The 12849-nt window shown below is 48.4% G+C and overlaps 1 protein-coding gene across 19 annotated transcripts in view; it reads right to left on the minus strand.

The window, feature by feature from the left end:
• Positions 1 to 12849, minus strand: part of CACNA1D (calcium voltage-gated channel subunit alpha1 D) — a 321073-nt gene that overhangs the window by 50517 nt on the left and 257707 nt on the right. For 9 of the 19 annotated variants that reach the window (XM_074403655.1, XM_074403653.1, XM_074403656.1 and 6 more), the window contains 4 exons: positions 12132 to 12290; positions 10350 to 10460; positions 1498 to 1581; positions 946 to 1029 (listed from right to left, as the gene is read on the minus strand). In XM_074403655.1, the coding sequence (XP_074259756.1) occupies positions 946 to 1029; positions 1498 to 1581; positions 10350 to 10460; positions 12132 to 12290 (438 nt within the window). The remainder of the gene's footprint in view (positions 1 to 945; positions 1030 to 1497; positions 1582 to 10349; positions 10461 to 12131; positions 12291 to 12849) is intronic. The other 10 variants (XM_074403661.1, XM_074403667.1, XM_003936561.4 and 7 more) reach the window with 3 other exon arrangements.

The raw sequence follows: 12849 nt of genomic DNA on the forward strand, positions 1-12849 counted from the left end.
TGGAGCAAAAGCCAACACCAAACACAGACCCTCCCTGTGCTCCGCCCATTTTCTCGAAAGGCTCTGCACATCTTGGGCACACACACTGGATGCCCACTAAGACTTGCTGATGAACTGGAAACAGATCAGGTAGACAGGGGCCTTTCTGCCTGCCTGAGGCCTTCTAGCATGGGTCAGACATAAGGGGAGCTAGGAGGCAGATGGGGCTCCCTTTCTCACACTTCTTAATTTAGCAGGGGTGAGGTTTTCAGAACACTTCTAGGGAGAGGGGTTCACTCTGCCTGCAATGCTGCTGCTGCACTTGGTTCCTGTCCCAAGTGAGTCTACTGCATGCAGCAAAGGTGTGCTGACACCCTCCCCCTGCTTTTTACTCGGCCCTCTTTTCCCTGGCCCCAAGTAGCCTTCTACCGGCTGGTGTCACTCTTTGGGCGTGGGACATTCGCTAGTTAGACTCAGAGCAGACATGGTACACGTGAGGGCACGAGCAGCAGCCACCACATGTCCAGGGCATAGCTGTGGGGCCTCCCGCCTGTGCCCTCGCAGAACCATCGTGGGGACAAGGGTGCACATCATTAACTCCACATACAGCTGGAAAGATGGAGGCACACAGTGCTCGGATGACTTTCACGGTCACACAGCTGGTGAGTGACAACATCTACAGGCACACAAAATTAACTCCCAGCCCTTACAACTTTAACGAGAGCTTTTGAAATACTGTTCTAGTTCCAAATGGCAATTCTACCTAGACTTCCCCACTCTTTTTCAGAGAAACGAGATAGAGATGGGGTGAGGAAGAGAAAACTACAAATTATCCTTAGTCTTTCAAAATAAATTTGTTTCTGGATTTCTAAAGCGTGTGGAGATTCATGGGCAGGGCCTCTGGTCTCTTCTATGTCAGACTTAACGAAAACAACCACGATATAGGACACAAAGTTTGCTACTTACATTCACTTCAGTTATAGCAATATCAACGACGCTACCAACAACAATTAAGGCATCAAAAGTGTTCCATGCATCAGTGAAATAGTGCTGTTAGGGCAAGCATTCAGAAGCCACAGAGGAGAGGAAGCACCACAGGAAAAAAGAAGAAAAGGGCAGTGTTATAAAAGGGGAACATTCTAGCACCACGCCACATGGCTACTTGAAACATCCCTCTAAAATAAACACGTTATAGATACGCCACCTTGGGTATCACTTCTGACACAGCAAATGAAAACAATTAGAGACATCCTATCTTACCTTGCCTACTAGTGACCTGGGTAAATGCTGCAAAGAGGCCTGTCCTCCGAAAGGTGACTTGTGTCTACAAAAGGCCCTGGGCGAAGGCCCTACCCTGAAGGGCTTCTTGCCCACAGCTCGCATTAGGAAATCCTAATTTCAGATCAAGTGACTGGGATCTGTGACTTGTCCAGGTGATGCCACTGCAGGGCAGGGAGCGGAGTATGCACAGACAGAGAGAGAGGACACAGGTGGCGGCCACGCCAGGTGCATACTCACGTCTGCTTCGCTGAGGGCCACGTCTATAATGCTGCCGATTACGATGAGGGAGTCAAACGTGTTCCAGGCGTCACTAAAATACCCCTGGACAGAGCAGGCGAGGGCAGACGTTTATGAGCATGTATGAATGACCCTCCACGCGGACCATATAGGGGCGAATCCGAGTCCCTGCTGCTCCCATGGCACCCAGGTGGGGTGGGAAAGCCAAAGTTGGGGTAACAATACCGTCCACTGGTGGAAAGGGACACAGCGGGGTGGCTGTGCACCTTTATGTGAGAGAGAAGGTGCACACACACCCATGCACACACACGCGCACATACACGCACATATTCATGCATACATACACACATGCACACACGCACACCCATGCACACACACACACATGCATACACCCATGCATATATACACCCATGCACACACACACACCCATGCACACACCCACGCACACACACATGCACACACGCAAGCCCATGCACACCCATGCGCACACGCACACACACACCCATGGTCCTGAGCGGCACCAAACCAAGCAGAATATCTGCAGGGCAGAGGAAGGCATTTTGGCAACCTTGGCCTGGTACCCAGAGGGATGATCCCAAACCCTCATGAGCTGAGGGACTCCTTCCTTAGAATCTCCACTCACTCCACTTAATGAGCACTGTCACATTTCCATTTCTGTGCTCCTTCAATGCTCTCCAGTCCTCACAAGTCCAGCCAGTATTACAAAGGTCACGCCTTGTGGCAGGCTGGCTAAGTCCCCATCTTCAAAGAACTTTCAGTGGCGAGGACACAGATGAGATTACGGGGATAAGACACTGGGGCTTAGACAATGCTTACAGGGAGACGGGTACCGTGAGGCACGGCATCATGGCAGACACTGGCTCTCAGTCGTGGGGGTGGAGCCTAGTGTGGGGACGTCAAGGCAAGTTCTATCGTGGAAAAGAGTATGGAATGAACAGGATGTTCCAGGGCTCCCTCTGTCCTCCACAGAAGCCAATAGGCTCCTTCTTCCATCTCAGCTTTTGCTTTCTTTCCTTCCCCCTTTTCATCCTCTAGGCTGAGAGGAATCCGTCTCAACCTTCGAAAACAGCACCAAGTTCCTCCCCACCTCCTGACATCTCTGCGATCCTAACTGCCTAACCCCAACTCCATCTGCTCAACTTCACTATCCTTCAAGGTCAGATAAATGCTCCTTGAAGGAATCTTCCCAGCCCCAGCTGTCTGCACTCCCTCATACTGACTCTGAATCTCTTACATACTGATCGCTGATCGTGGCGTCTTTGTCTGCAGCTCTACCAACGAAAAGCCCTCAAGGACGATGAGTACGCTGTATATTCAGTCTCCCAACTCCACCAATCCCATTATCTAGCCAGAGCCTTGAACCCAGTCCGTGCTTGGCACATGTGATGCCTCCTTCTTCCACCAACTTGCACCCTACCCGTCATCCAGCTTTGTCTGGCTGTTTACGTCCTCCTATCTTGCAACAATTTTGAGGGCATAACATCCCCACAATTGTGACTTATAAATCTACAAGTATGTGCCGGACATTTTACATCTTCTGGGCTCAGCGCAGCAGGTGCTAAATTAGTGCCAAGATCACCTGGCTGACAGTCAAGATCAACAACTCTGCCTATAAACCAACTGTGTCTTTCCAAAAAGCCTGGACGATTTTTAGAAATGAAAATTCAGGTACAAATTATATACAGAGGGGCCCAGCATGCCTAAAACTGGGTACATTTAGGGCTACATTAAGAAAACCAGAATGAAAGGTACTTGGAGGTGTCAGGTCCCAGAAACTTGTGATCCAACGCAGACCCTGAAGAAGCCGCTGCAGAGCCATGGCCTTTTGCGACAGTCTAGAAGATCTGGACGTGCTGACTGTTGTAACAACTCGAGTAGGGACGTTTATTCTAGTCACCATCCATCACTCCTAGTGCATTTACGGGGGAGCTATGACACTGACTGATGGTTTGCTTCTTACATTTCATCTTAATAATCTAAGATTCCCCCACCCAATCGCCATGGTTTCTAACCAACTCTTCACCTCTCTGCCTGCCCTCCAATCACAGTGCCTCTCTCTCAGTTGACCCTGACTGCTACCCTCGCAGGCCCCTCTCTCAGCAACCAAAGGAACTTGTGAGCCCCAAATCTAGCGATCTATGTATAAAAGTCTAATGAGAAGGTCTACTTTAAAAACAGCACGGCTTATACTTTCTAGCTTTCCTTTGCATGAATTCATGATTCTTGGCTGGCAAAACTGAGCAGAGATGGGCTGCCTTTGAGATCTAGGCTGGCAGTCAGAGGTAAGATCAAGAGCTGGCCTCAGGTTGTAAGGGAACACAGCAGAATCTCCTTCATCCAGTAAGTCTCCTAACAAGAAAGCCAGCTGAATCAGTGTGCTCAGTGCTACAGCTGATGCCCCCTGTTGCGAATGGGTAACAAGCGGTTCTCTGACTGGTGGTAGTGCCACAGACCACACTTGGGGGGCAGAACCTGCCCTTTTCTTCATGGAGTTCAGAGCAACTCAAAAGCTAAAGAGAGAGCCGTGATCCTTCCCCTCCCCTCTGGGGAGGAATTTACACCACAATCAAACACTTGGTCCCGAGTAGCTACTAGACCTCCAGAGTACTGACAGAGCAGAGGAGACCCAGTGTCCAAACTTCACAGCTGCTGCAGTGTGTGCCCAGCCCTGCCTGCATATACACCATGTACGCCGCTTCTCTCTGTTATTTACATCATTTCCCAGAGGCCAGACCCACCATGTGGGTGCTGGAGGCCTGCCTCTATCACTGACTTTGAGATTTTGTTCCTGAACAGTTCCTCTCTCCCTCTGTACAGAATTATCAGTGTTCCTCCCATTGGGCCATTTCCATCAGCCTCTAAGATTCTCAATGCTGGTGTGCTGTGATGGATAAAATTCCTTTAAATCAACACAATAGGGGCTTAACATTTCCTTGGGGTCTTGGAAGTTTTTGGCAATTTCATTGACTCTCTCTCTCCAGAAACCCCTCACACTCACAAAATTGTGCCCAAATCAGAATGACTGATGGACTAAAGGTTGACACCCTTAATCTAGGAAGCAGGAGGCAGGTAGCTGAAATCACAGGCTCTGAGCAGGTGGCTCTGACAGGGGTCCAGGGAAGGCAGAATATGCCAGCCTTCCCTCTCCTCCCACATACGGTTTCCCTATCTAGTAGTGGTTTGTTTAATAAAATTACTGTCAAGTGGCATGACTCAGTTCCCCAACTCTTCTCCCACCAAAGCACCATACTGCCTTTGTAACCAGTAGATAAAATATAAGAAGAGACACGGCTCCTAAGAGAGGGACCCCCTCCCGACGCTCTCCTTTTGGCCTATGACGATGTGGTTTCCTACAACTGAATTCTGAGGCTGGGACCTCTCAAGTGGAACCAGTAGTCAAATCTGTATGATTTTTGTGTCCAGCTCCACCTGTCTGAAAAGACCAAGCAAGTCAGCCACATGCAGTAATATGTGTTAACTCAGAAACATTTCTGACTCTGGAAACTTAAAATCATAAACCAGACTAAAGTGGGCCTCAGAGTCAGGAAGCACCATTATTTTGAAGAATGCTATTCTCAACATCCATCAATGGTTGTCTCCTCCCTGACAGTGGGGTCCCAGAAGGAGACTCTTCTCATTAGTAGACCTCTTGCCAGGATACGGCATAGGGCGAGGGGCAATGTTTGTGGAATGGTTGCAAATGGGAAACAAGAGAAGTGACCCAAGTCCAGATTCCTTTTGCTGTCTGGCTTCACCCTCATCTGCAGATCGGAAGAAGCCTGTATCAATGAGTGTGCCTTTTGTCATTGACCATGGCAGCCAGATCACCTACCCATTCCTGGCAAGGATTATTTGGGTAGCATTTGACCCAAGTAATAACCCAAAGTGCCAACTTTTGGTAGAAACTATGCCTGACAGCTTTCTAAATAGCAAAAGCCTTTCCAAAGGTAAGTGGGGGAATGAAGGAAGATGTGCTCCACTCTGCTTTACCCTGACACCCAGATTTTGTCTTACCTCACTTTCCACATTTATTTTCTGAAACAAATGGAACACTGCCACCCTGTGTCCCCTACCATCTCCTCCCATGCAGTGAGATGGCCTCTTCTTTCACGGAGGCTCCCAGCTTGGGGTTTCCCTCTGCCCCCCTCCCACCTCCCTCCTGGCTAGCAGAGGCTGAATCATCTCATCTCCCATGACCTCTCAGCTCAGCCTTGGGTCATTTCCCTCTAAATATGATCTCTTAGGGAGCAGGTGATAGAAAAGCAGGTATCGTCTCACGCCCAGAAGCTGCACTTCCAGGATCATCCCTTTATTCCTTTCTTCATTCCACCAGTCTTACTTAGCTACCACCAGGAAGCAGGCATCATGTGAAGCACACTGCAGAGCCAGAGACAGAAGACTCAGCCTGAGACCTCAAGCAGCTGCTCACCAGAGAACAGAGAGGCAGACATGGAGTCGTGTGATAACGATGGTACACAGTACACTCCCAACAGATGCAGGAGCAGAGGAGACAGCTGGCTCTGGGTGGGCTGATGAGGATGGTGTCTCAAAGGAGATAACATTTCCCAAAGGTCTCAAGGATAACAAGGAGGAAGTGGGGCTTCCAGACAGAGGTACATGGGCAGGGAAAGGTCTAGCATGCCAACACTCAGGGATGGGGTGGGGAAGAAGAAATGGCAGGGAAGGCATGGCAGGAAATGAGGCAGAAATATACACAGGCCAGTGTGTCATGGAGGACTCTGAATATTCAACGAAGGAAATCACATGTGCTTTCTCAAGCAACAGGTGGCCAGTGCCAGAATCACTGCAAGAGTGATCTGGTCAGCTTTGGGCTAACAAAGGGAGTAGGGGGAAGGGCTGAGGCCAGAGGCAGGCAGGGAGATCATTTTCAAGGCAGGCAGGCATAGCAGCTCAGGAGAGAGCAGGGCAGTGCGGGTCTGCACGCTGCAGAGGCGGCCACTGAAGCTCTGGCATGTATGCACCTTACAAGGCAAGAAGAGGACCAAGGAGAGGGCTCTGGGAAACCTTGATGACAAAAGGACAGGATGGATCCCAACAAGAAGCCCAATGTAAAGTTCTAAGGACAGTAATATTTGGTTTCAAGTATTATTTGCCATTAAAAAGAAATCTCCTAGAATAGATGTAGTCATGAAGAACTGAAAACAAAAAAACAAACAACAAAACAAAACAAAACAGTATCAAATTTTCTCTCCAGCAGGTGGAACAGGTACTCTAGGAAGCTCATGAAGAAGCTGTCCTCCTGCAACAGACCGTGGAGCAGGGAACACAGCCCTCGAAAGCAGATGGGACGGGAGGACCCAGTGCCCATCCTGCATCAGCTCTGCTCAGCAGCATGAGGACAGCACCAACATACTTTCTTCTTTTCCCAAACCTAATTTCTCCTTACTTTTTCCAGCCCAAGTAGCTAGGAGGATAAATCTATATTTTAGATTTAGATTTTCCAGCCCAAGTAGCTAGGAGGGTATATTTTCAGGATAGAATCAAGATCCAAACGCTTTAAGGACTAAGATGGGAACAAAGGATGGCTCACTGGAGAAGGCTGGTAACTGCAGCAAGCAGCCTGCCCTGGAACACAGCCTGGATGAAACACCAGGGAAGTCACATCTCACAAAGGGGGAATCTCAGACAGGCTAGGCTCTTCCTGCTCCACAGAAGTACTCTCTATACCGGCTGTAGCCAGGACTTTGAAAAAGGCCCCTCTTGGTCACTCTTCCTCCTTGCACCAAGAGAACTTGTTGGAGAATTCCAGTAGCTGGAGGGAAAGGCTAGGAGAACGGGGCTTGTGTCTCACCTAAACCAGGGCCGACTTTTGAAAACCTGACAGAGGCCTGGTTGATCCCAAGTTGAAAGCATAACCTCGGCTGCACCAGGTCAATACCCAGCGGGTGGGCTTTCCCTTCGGGAACCCACAGCCAGCTAAATCACCTGCTTGCTTTTTCCAAAAGCTTTTGCACTTCAGCTCCTAACCGTCTTCCACTCTTGGCTGCCCGGTGCTCCAAAACACCTCCTTCCATGCAGTGACACGGCTCTTCCACGGCAGAGGCTCCCAGTGCTGGGTTTCCTCCCTCTGTCCCCCTCCCACCTTCCTCCTGGCCAGCAGAGGCTGGGTCACCTCATCTCCCATGGCCTTGGGCATTTCCCTCTAAAGATGCTCTCTTAGGTGGCCCAGTTTCTCCATCAGGCTCCCTGATATAAGGAAATAGAAGAAATGTAAGAAATCTGACCTTAAAAAGAAGGAATCTGACCTTAAGTCCTTAAGTCCTCAACTTTCTTTAACCCTTCCCTCTCGAAATGCCTTCTCATCTACCAGTAAGGATTTTGTCTTACCTCACTTTCTATATTTATGTTATGAAACAACTGAAACCCTGCCACCCTGTGTCCCATAACAGAGATGCTGACGAGTCCTCCCAGCCTGACTCGGTGGAGAACCCTGCTGCGAGGGACCCTCTTACAAAGCTCCTCGCATGAGACAAAGGCTCTCCTGAGATGAGGCTGGGGTCCCACGTGGCCACCTCCTCAGAATATTCCTCCTTCTGCAGCCTTAGCAACCTTGCTCCTCAGTCCGACTACCTCACTGACCAGGAGGGAGGAGGCCTCCCTGGCTTCTTTGTGAAAGACCACTTGCCTGAGCTGGGCTTGCGAACACCAAAGAGAACAAGAAAAAAAGGGCAGAAAAATTTTAAGGAGAGCGTTGCTTCTTGGTGAACTGATTCTCTCCCAAGCATCCAGGCACATGGTATAAACTCAACCTCCCCTGGCCTGGGGGAATGCAGTGACAGCCTCTTCAAGTGTGGAGCTGCTGCTGCTACTGTCTTAACAGTTCTCCCAATTATAATGTGAGGTCTGCTGCTATGAAGATACCCTGCTGAGTAAAACTACAAGCAGCCCAGTTTCTAGCGGAAATCAACTATTTAAAAACTCTGATCAGTACTGATTATAACTTAGCTACTCATTTCCCGTTGGTATCGTTCGTCTGTTCACACGCCACTGAACTCTCCTCCTAGGTTTGGAGATCTTCTGGGCGACTGTCAGCCTACTGGACGGTGTACTACTGGGCTGTCAATGCACTGGCCTGCTGAAGGGAACGAGCACACATATGCACACACACACACGTGCACACACACACACACACGTGCACACATGTGCTCACAGACATACACACACACCATGGGTGAGTGCGCTTTCTCTTCAGCCTGAAACAACTTTCAAACGCTTCAGAGCTTAATCACCTGGCAAGGAAAGACATGGCCCAGGTAGATGGGAAATGTTCCACAGAGAGGGTTGCATTTCTCAAGTACCTTCGATGTTCTTAGTTTGCAACCTTTTCCATCAGTCCAGACAAATATTGTTCAAAGAAGTAAAGGTGAGAGGGAAGCAAACCAAAATCTCAAAGAAAATTAAGATGAATTTGGAAAAGGAGGAAATGTTTATGTATGTAGGTATGGACAAGTCACAGGAGATAATAACATCTGGCCATGCATAAGGTGCCAAATTTGACCCCACTGCAATCACCCCAATTAATCACTTACAAATGTCCTTTCTTTTTGGTCCACAAAGATCTGACAAAGATTGCATAGAGATTAATTCAAATTAAAGAAAGGAACAGTTTGGAATTAGAATATCACGTAACTGTGGGGTATGTGAAACCATCCATTTCATAATCCATGTCTAACTTAATTAAATCAGTGTCGTCAGATACCTTACACACAGATAACTAACTGGGTCACTGAACTCGGTCATCTCTAACTCTGAGAGTTTTTAGCTGTACTGGGGAAGAAACGGAGAGCCAAATATCCCACATTTCAGCTTGGCAGGGCTCCTCTGTCTAGGGTTTTAGAATGAGGGAACATCCTTGCTTGATGATGATGAGGGTTAGGGTAGGGGTGGGTAGGAGCAGGGGTGGCTGACAGTCTGCAGAGCGTGGTGCTACACGCCAGGCGCTCTGTTAAGCAGTGTGTATATGGGAACTCTTCACTCCTCATGACAACCCCATGAAACAGCACTATTCACATCCTCATTTTATGGGTGAGGAAGTCGAGGCACAGAGAAATAAGAAACTTGTTTCAGCTGTAAGTGCCAGAGCAGAGGTTTGAATCCAGTCCAGTTCCACAACTGTGCAATTTGACACTGATCTACACTGCCTTTTATCCGGCAGCCACTGACAACTGGGGAACTGAATTCACTCCCTCCCAAAGGGGACATAACACGGTGAGTGTCCCCTTTGGGAGGGGACACTCAGCACAGCTGAACACATTTCATGTTTTATTCTGTATTAAAGCCAAGTGCAATTTTTCTAAATTAGCAAACAGAAGACGGTATGGCTGTGAAAGATCTGCAGCTAGCATCAGAACTTCCCTCAAAGGGTTAAAAAGGATGCTGTAGACGAAGCACGAACAAAACCAGTCTTTAGATATCTGAAAGTATAATCAGGGTCAAATTCTTTCTGATGGGTTAATGTTCAAACATTTTCTCCAGCGCTCAAGTAATGAGGCAGGTTTCCCTGACACAGCATGATACGTACTATTCTGAAAACAGAAAACTGGCTTTCAAAATAATCTCCAGTTTATAGATTCCCAACTCTATGTCCCTTCTTCTGTTTCTCAGAATTGTTTTCATGAGGTTTTGTTTTTGCAGTTTCATTTTCCCATATGTACACACAGGCCTTAATCAGATTTTAATGTTCTCAGGTGGTAACCCAGTTAGCAGCCAGAACAATTTAGCCTAATTCAGTAACGTAAGAGTAACAGGAAGCGGGTACTTCTCTAGGGTGACTCAGCAACAGAAGTTGAAAAGTGGGTTCTGCAACTCACCTTAGGCTTAAATGCAATGACTTTCAAAACCATCTCGACGGTGAACACCCCGGTGAAGACCATGTTCAGAATGTCCATGGCGTCATTGAACATCTTGGACTGCTCGTAGTGCTATGGATGAAGACAGAGGGACCATTCTCAGAGCCTCGGCCGTGATCTCGCATGCTTGCACACGGAGGCTCCCAGCCCTCTGTGCCCCTGCGGGCATCCTCCATAGCCCAGCACCCTCACCCGGCAATTCTGCGGGCATTGCAAGGTCACGTGGTGAACTCCCACAAAGTGCAGGGGGTCTGTGACAAGATGAGGATGATTGAATGATGAAGGGGGAAACATATCCATTTCCTCTGCTCAGGATAAAGGGAATTCACCCTTTCTTCTGGCAGGGCTTTATGTTCAGGGCCTTGACCATAGCACAATGCAGATACCACCAAAATGTCTATGAATAAAGGTAGAATTTGGTTAGGGATAAATTTTATGCCACATAGGTTTATGTTGACTAAAAGGCAGTGTTTTCTTGACTTTACACTTTTCCCTACATCAGCACACAGTCCTTTTCATTAAAAAAGAACTCTTAGATAAAGCAAAAGGCCAGAAAATTTATCCCTATCTTTAGACCTACTGTCCAGACAGCACTGAGAGCTGGTTTGATGTGCTGCAGTTCTTAAGGTCAGTGCAAAAGCTGGCTCTACACCTTCGTCTTTGCTTCCTGCTCTCATGCAGTATCTACTAGGCAATGTAATTTTTGAAAACGTTCACTGTTAATACCACACTATCATCTGACTTGGCCAATTAAAGTGAATTGCATTTCTTGCCCTCACTCAAATAAGAAGTAGCTGTAACTCATGTCAACCTTAACACTTCATCAACTGGAGAATTCCCCACTGCCATGCTGAGAGCCACTTGAGGACAGGAGTGTGACTTACGTTTTGTTTTCCAACATTGAGTGTTACTCTGTGACAAGCCCAGATCAAAGTGTTTGAGAGGGCTGGGGGCAGTGGCTCGTGCCTGTAATTTCAGCACTTTGGGAGGCTGAGGCAGCAGATCACCTGAGGTCAGGAGTTCAAGACCAGCCTGGCCAACATGGTGAAACCCCGTCTCTACTAAAAATACAAAACTTAGCCAGGCATGGTGGCACATGCCTGTAATCTCAGCTACTCAGAAGGCTGAAGCATGAGAATTGCTTGAACCTAGGAGGTGGAGGCTGTAGTGAGCTGAGATCATGCCACTGCATTCCAGCCTGGGCTATAGAGTAAGACTCAATCTGAAAACAAAAATAAACAAAAAATAAAAAACAACGTGTCTGTCTGAGGGGAATTATATATAGCATAAACCTTATCTCAAAGGTAGATGTGAGATAATTTCACGTTTTACCAATAAAGAAAGCAAGGCCTGGGGAATTAAAGCAACTTTTCCCAAGTCACAGAAAAATCAGCGTAATATTAGGATTGAAACAGCTGTCTATCTCCAGAGCTACAGTCCTCAGCCACTACCTGGCCACAGGAGGCCCATGGTAACAGTTTCTAGAATTGAGCCCCACTGCCAGGCTCTATGGAAATGTTACCTGCCATTGTGCTGTACAGATAATTTCTTCAACAAAAGAACGATCTGAAACTCCTACCGTGACAACTGTTAGCCAGAATGAAACTCTGGCCAACCTATAGCCCAGACTCATCAGAAAAATCAAACCCCTCCTGTGAGGGGCAGCATTCCACCCTCAGCATTTGGGGCACGGGGCTGTGCGGAATGCCCGGACCTGATCCCCACGGCTGTCTCCATTTTTACCTGCATGGCCAGGCAGAGTGTGTTGAGCATGATGAGGACAAACATCATGTATTCGAAAGGCGAAGAGTTCACCACGTACCAGAACGTGTACTGGTAGGGGTTTTTGGGGATGTATCTCCGCAAGGGACGTGCTTTCAAGGCGTATTCAACACACTGACGCTGCAACAGCAGAAAAGGGCAGAAACGGGGTTCTGAGCACTTCCAGGGAAGGAGGACCCCATGGTCATCTGCTCTGAAAGAGCTCACCCTGCAGCTCCTGGGAAGGGGCCGTGGACAGTGGTGAAAATGATTACGAGTGACCCCACTCCTGGCATCGGCACCACTCAAGTCACCGAGGGCCCTGCCTCCATTACCTTGTCTGACCCTCCCAGCGACCACGGGGTAAGTTGGGGACCTATCCACGTGGCTACCATTTTGCTTACTAAAAATTGAGGCTCAGAGCTTTTAGCTGTCTTTCCTGAGGCCCTGCAGTGTATACACAAGCAGAGGAGTGAGGACTGGGTCTAGGCCTTGTCACTGCCTTTCCTCTATGTCGTGCCTGTGGAGGATCCACAGGTGGATCACACCTACAGTTCCTGTGCTGTCCTCCAGGAAAGGAAGGAGTAATCTTCCCCCGTGCTGTCCTCCAGGAAAGGAACAGAAACTTACAGGAACTAGAGGGGCTGACTCACTCCCTGAGACTAGGAGCCTCCTGGCTGCTCTTGGACGGATCCACACA

Source organism: Saimiri boliviensis, chromosome 8, assembly GCF_048565385.1.
Source record: "Saimiri boliviensis isolate mSaiBol1 chromosome 8, mSaiBol1.pri, whole genome shotgun sequence".
Lineage (NCBI taxonomy): Eukaryota > Metazoa > Chordata > Mammalia > Primates > Cebidae > Saimiri > Saimiri boliviensis.